Source organism: Anabas testudineus, chromosome 18 (genome assembly GCF_900324465.2).
Source record: "Anabas testudineus chromosome 18, fAnaTes1.2, whole genome shotgun sequence".
Classification (NCBI taxonomy): Eukaryota; Metazoa; Chordata; class Actinopteri; order Anabantiformes; family Anabantidae; genus Anabas; species Anabas testudineus.
The window spans coordinates 17,572,206-17,578,259 of record NC_046627.1 but is presented as its reverse complement, the minus strand read 5'-3'; the positions used below and the strand labels follow the sequence as shown (position 1 = coordinate 17,578,259).

At 38.3% G+C, this 6,054-nt stretch overlaps 1 protein-coding gene across 1 annotated transcript; it reads right to left on the bottom strand.

The window, feature by feature from the left end:
• Window positions 1–1,004: 1,004 nt before the first annotated feature.
• On the bottom strand, window positions 1,005–5,539 carry shbg (sex hormone-binding globulin). The gene is made up of 8 exons (XM_026352961.1): window positions 5,164–5,539; window positions 4,334–4,431; window positions 3,809–3,998; window positions 3,427–3,588; window positions 2,350–2,506; window positions 2,000–2,136; window positions 1,632–1,842; window positions 1,005–1,424 (listed from the first exon to the last, which is right to left on the bottom strand). Exons 1-8 carry the CDS (start codon window positions 5,263–5,265, stop codon window positions 1,291–1,293), a joined length of 1,191 nt encoding a protein of 396 aa, XP_026208746.1. The 5' UTR covers window positions 5,266–5,539; the 3' UTR covers window positions 1,005–1,290.
• Between the last annotated feature and the right edge of the window lie 515 nt (window positions 5,540–6,054).

Here is a 6,054-nt window from a genome sequence, read left to right as displayed (position 1 = left end):
GACACTCGGCGTTTGCGACAGTAGCGCTATAGCAACCGCCTGCACGGCACCGCGCCCTCCACTGTACTACATGGATGTCCTCTAATAACGTCATAAGCTCTTTAAATTAGATCCATGCTTCAGTAGTATTAGTCAAAGTGTATGCATGAAGTTATCTATAATAGTTTATAAATGAAGGAATTGTTCTAATGCTTTATTTGACTAGTTTATGATAAATGACAGAGTGTGAACTTGCATCCTGAGGTTGTAGTTTGTGAATTGTACTATATTTCCCTCTGTCTTCACCACATGAAATATATATGAAAAGCTCCTCCAGATACATCAAGTCCTCCTCCTAGGATCTACTACATGTGTTCTGGAGGAGCAAGACTACAACCTCTGCAGTATGAGCAACAAGATGACATCATCTGAATAAAAGAAACCCCAAACTTTACACCTGACCTGACACTGTAAATACTTTAATCTATTGGAATTTGTCTGTCTGCAAAAAAATAAATAAATAAAAAAATAAACGTGAAAAATTATCTGGACTGAAAGTCGCCCATACTACTTTAATTTTATACACAACCATTATTTATTTGTCATTTATGACAAATGTATGATTCAAAATGAGTCAAATTAGGCCTTAATTGTTTCATTTTGAATTTTTGGAATGTATTTATCTTTAACTTGAATACAATAAAAAGCTTTGTAAATCCAGTAGAAATTGTCAACCTCAAAATAATATTTAGAACATCACACTTCTACTAATACAAATATATGAAAAACAGTAAAAGTTTTCTGGGCTATTGAGCTATACGTTCTTTTTCTGGAATAACTTGAACAGACTACATGCTATATTTTTAAACGTACATTTATTTTTCAACCTAAATAATGCAAATTGGGATGCATCTCAACACTGTTTCTAAAAATCCACTAGAGGGGGCAAAATCCACACCTTAAATCTGCTTTTCACTCTTGTACCTGTCTGTCCATTTAAAATTAATATGCATGGAGAACCACAGTAAGGAGAAGCATATTTTATTGAGAAACATACAGTTGCAGCAAGCAAGGTCAGAAAATGACTCACATTTCTCAGATTTATCTGTATATTCTGTTAAAACTGGGCTTGTGGTAGCTAAGACTTCGTTCCTCCACACTGGCTACTGTGTCTCCTTCCTTTCATAGAATATAACAATTTTGAATTTTACATATCATGTATTTTTATATCATTTAAACTTGATGGCAATTTATTAAATGGTTCATGTGCTAACATCTAGTCTGCATACAATGTATGCACACATTCATGGTCTATGCAGGGCAGCTGTGAGAGGAGATTGACATGTGTTTGACAGCTAAATCCAAATCCACATCCCTCCCTTGGACCTGGAACTTCTCCAGACAACCTGTCAAAAACTGGGAGCCAACATTGTCATCACCTTCACCTGGAAAGTGAGCAAGAAAAAGAAAACACAAGTGACCTTGGATTGCATTGAGAAGCACTCCTCCTATGTCATATGGTCTGCAGATTCTCTGTGTACACATATAATCTGTAAGCTTGAAAATAAAATGTTCATATCTAGCTTTGCGACTATAGCTGTTTTTTAAGGCTATAAAAAACAACAATACACATTATTGCTTTTGACTCTTACCTAGGAGACCTCCAATGGATAGACGTCCCTCTTTCCATGAGGTCAAATATCCAAGATGGACTGATAGACGGTTTTCACTTATCACAAACCTTGAGTTCTTTGGTTTATCTTCATCTTGAACTTGTAGTAAATCCACCTTAAACGTTATGTCCAGTGTCTTAAAAGTGATTTTCATAATGACGGATTCTTTGCCGTTAATCACTGTGATCTCCTGCAAATTTAGAAGCACTGACTTAGTGAATTCATCAAACCTGTGTGTTTCTGCATGCAAGTGTATTTGTACTGATTACACAAATCTCACAGTGATATAAGCACAAAATAGGAATTACATCTAAATTCTCTATGACTCGTCTAATTTATGTGCATACATTTGTGTTATTATTGACCACTAAAACCAGCGCTGGCTCACGTCCACGGTCCTTGATGCCCAAAATGGTCCCGTCCATCTGACTGAAATCTCCCCAAAATTCAAATTTGACCTTATGATCTGCCTCAATGGGGAAAACTGCAACAGGACAAGAGAGCAATTCACATAATTAACAGATCACAACATGTTAAATCTGATTAAACCAAATTAGAAATAAACCACATAACACTCCTACCCAACATGCCATCTCATGCAAGGATGCATTATGCAGGCCAAGTGGGACAAGTGTTATTAAATTAAGGAGTGTTAGGACTTGCCTATCTCCTGTATGACTGAGCGCAATGTTCCCACCTGAGATGTTAAAAATAGCTAATCCATTGCCTGGGAAGTAGCTGCCAGGTTTGATGTTTTGATAGCAGGGCCAGAGCTCCTCCACCTCACTCTCCCAGGGGCTGCTGAGGTTTAGCCAGTTGCCTTCCCGCACACAGCCGTCCATATGCGGCTCAAACTACGGCAAAGAACACAACAGTTCTTTTAGAAGAATTAACTGTGAGAACGAGTCAGCACCATAAACATTTGAGATTTAGGATTGTTTATGATCATTCGTCACTAGAGTTGTTCAAATAAGAACAAAATAGTTGCTTCTCTACTTTGATGGTGCATGAAACACCAGTTTTAAATCTAAAAGTGCAATAAAAACATGCAAAGGAGAAACATGCAAAGAAACAGAAAGAGTGTAAATCATAATATATGTGCACCGGCTCACAATCCTATCTCTTAATATCAAGTATAATTGAGTCATATAATTGAGATATTTCCAACACAAAATTGATGCTATTCAACGATGCCATTAACAGAAGCATCATTTTTATGATGCCAGAGAGATTTCAATCATGCACAGAGATATCCACAACAAAGGAGGCAGAGACAGTGGGCACACTCATGAAGAGCCACAATGCAATGCAGCCACAGACAAAACAATCCCAACTCAAGGTCGCGTACTATCTTTTTCCTGAACTTTTAATCTTTGTTTGCTTGGTTGCCATGGTGACAGATCTATTGACATGCAAGCTCAGTACAGTAGGAAATAAAGTTGTCTTTCAATAGCGACTTAAAACCAGAAAAGCCTTTTTAATTTAATGTAAATAAACTGTCTATGTTTTGTCAATTGTCAGTTCAACATAAAATGCATTACATTTTAGGATAATGTATAAATATATAAATTTTGTGCTAATAGTTCACTTAACTCATTAAAATTATGTTTTTAATTCCAGTATACGTTGTTTGAGAGTTAACAAAATATTTATTGTAATTCATTTACACTGTCAATTCAAAATAGATCATTATCACAAAATAACACAACATTATATAAAAACATTTAATCTAGTAATTAAAGAAAATATTGAAGGAATGATTAACAGACTGCACCTGAACAATCATTTTATCCTTGTTGATCAGAATCCCGCCAAGGGCCAGTCGGAGTTCACCTGAGAGGACCTGCTCTGTCGATTTGGACTGCATGCCCACCACCAGTGCACTGGAGCCGTCCACCTCAAGAATCACAAACTTCTCATGGTTGCTCACCTCCAGCTTGATGGTGCCAGAAGGGCAAGTAACAAAAAACAAAACAAAACAAAACAAAAAAAGAAAAATTCAGACACAGTCTCTAATTTAGGAATATGATACACTCTGTCCAGGACACTGTAGGTTTAGAGTTGAAGAACGATGATGTCCTTCTGAACAATAAAACCTTTCATCAAGCATCAACCCTTCAAATATTATTATCACCTTCACAAAATATTAAACTCACTGTGTGCCACTTGCCATCGTTGAGCTTAGGTCCGCCTCCCACACTCACAAGTACATCTGCTTTGCTGATTTGCATCATAGGGATGCCATCTTTCAGGGACAAAACAAACCAGTCATCTCCGTTTTTGGTGTCCCCGTAGAAAATTGTGCCCTCCGGGTCAAACGTCCGTACCTGAAAGGAAGACTTGATGCTGCAGAAGTAGAACAAAATGGTTTTAAATTTAACAGAAGGCTGGTCCACGGAAAATAAAAACGATTCTCGACAGTTAAAATTTTCCATGGTTCCTTTTCAAATCGGTGTCATCCACAAGCCAGTATATCAAAGGTTTATGTAATACTCATGGAACTGAAAATAACACCATGTATTTTCTTTTACTTGTTCTCCTGCAGTACTTGGACTGAAGGTTTAATTCGCTTTCAGCTCCTGTTTTCATTTGCCAGTCCTTTTGTCTCCTTGCCCACAGGCGTACACTGAGCAGTGGATGTAAAATGTGCCTGCTCCACTGGTTTGCTCCTGCTGACATACCTGCTGATCACACTGAGGTTGACTGTCGTGTGCATCAGTGGCCTCCAGATGTCTCCGTTCTGGCCTAGGTAGACGGTAGCCTGACCGGATACTTCTTTCTGGAAGATATAAGTGTAATTAAGGTTTTGATTTAACACAACATCATTATGTCAGTTCTGTAATCTGCACAGTTCCTATTGAACTGAGCTCTTGCAGTTTATCATGAGATTTATTAGTGGTTGAAACCGTATTAAACAAAAGTGATGAGTTTTATCCAATGACTGATTCAACTTAAGAAACGTTATTAATACATAACCATGGAAGTGTGGCCACTCAAAATTTTAAGTGGCAATAAAATGCTAAAGAGGTTTATTTATTGACAGGAGAGCCATCAGAGTCCAGCAATATCCTGAACAATGGCTGTCAATGAAGCTAACATTAAAGGAGGCAAAAACTGCTGTTGATGTGGTGTTTATGGGGTTGATTTGCCCTCCCACAGCCTGAGCAAAGTCCTAAGTTTAAACCGATTATTATTATGAAACCCTCTTCAAATATGGCATACAGTATGTAAGTCAATTCAGATTTTTTTTTGGTTTTCAAACTCTGCGTAGCCTCTCATTTTAAAAACCCATAAAGATAATACAGAGAATAATGCATTTAATTGATTTTACTATCATTGCAATCTATTTTAAATAGATTAAATAGATTTTAAAAGGCCAAATTTGCTCTGAAAGAGTTATTTCCAACTATGGCCGTGATAGTTTTCTAATTTAACAATGAGCAAAATGAGTAATATAAAAATCAATAAATATAAACATTATGTAGACAGACATTTAGAGATTTGAACATACCTTACTCCGTCCATTCCCCTGCCCCTCGACTCCCCACCCCAGCAGAGCAAGGCTCAAAGTGAATAGCAGCACACTTGCCATTGCTTTGCAAAACATGGCCATCCTTCAGTGCATTCACCCACCCAGGCCTCCCAGTGTGCAGTGTCCTGACCCTTGGGTGGTCTGCAGACTCGAAGCTACCCTGAGGTGTCAGTGGTGAGAAGAGGAGCAGAGATACTCTGCAGCAGTGTGTGGAAGTGGTGGTGTGTTTTGGCACGCAGTCCAGATGTCCAGAGGACAAATATGACAGTCAGCGCAGGTTATCGATCCCCAGGAGGGAGCGCTTCATGGCTGTGACTAACTAGATGTTTGTGAAAGTGGGCAGCCGAAAAACACAGGACAGATGACTGTATAGAGACCAAAGCAAGAAGCTGTTATACTGTTAGATTCAAAGTAAACAACAAATTTAAACAAAAACTGTGTATTTCCATCTGCCGATTCCCTGAATTAGTGGCGATTCATGTAGAATGACCACAACTACAGGCCGGGTGAGTGACCTTTGCCAGACCACTGATGTGTGTTTACCCATTACACAGGAACCTTGATTCACCACTGCTGGCTATGACTCATTGTAGAGAGTAAGGGAGACCAAGAGAGAGAAATGAGAAAGGAACTGTGCTTCAAGTCACAAAACTCTTCTTTTTTTCTTTGCTTTTCCTGGCTGTACTCCTGTGATACAGTCTCCTTCCAGGAAAGCTGTGATAACTGGGAAGTACTAGGAAAAGCGGAGCACCCACAACCAGGAAGAAACACTGAACAATCTGTTATTTGGTTGCAGAAGACTTGAAATTAAACTGAAATGTCAAATTGCACCAAAACATCACATTTTTCTTACACTGTCAATATATTGCA

What these genes read in the sequence shown, in the direction of transcription:
- shbg (XM_026352961.1), bottom strand. Translation starts at nt 5,265, where the DNA reads ATGGCCATGTTTTGCAAAGCAATGGCAAGTGTGCTGCTATTCACTTTG. An exon ending in ACGATGGCAAGTGGCACACA is followed by an intron (nt 3,589 to 3,808) that starts GTGAGTTTAATA and finishes GGCACCATCAAG; the next exon opens with CTGGAGGTGAGCAACCATGA. An exon ending in AGCTATTTTTAACATCTCAG is followed by an intron (nt 2,137 to 2,349) that starts GTGGGAACATTG and finishes GTCCTGTTGCAG; the next exon opens with TTTTCCCCATTGAGGCAGAT.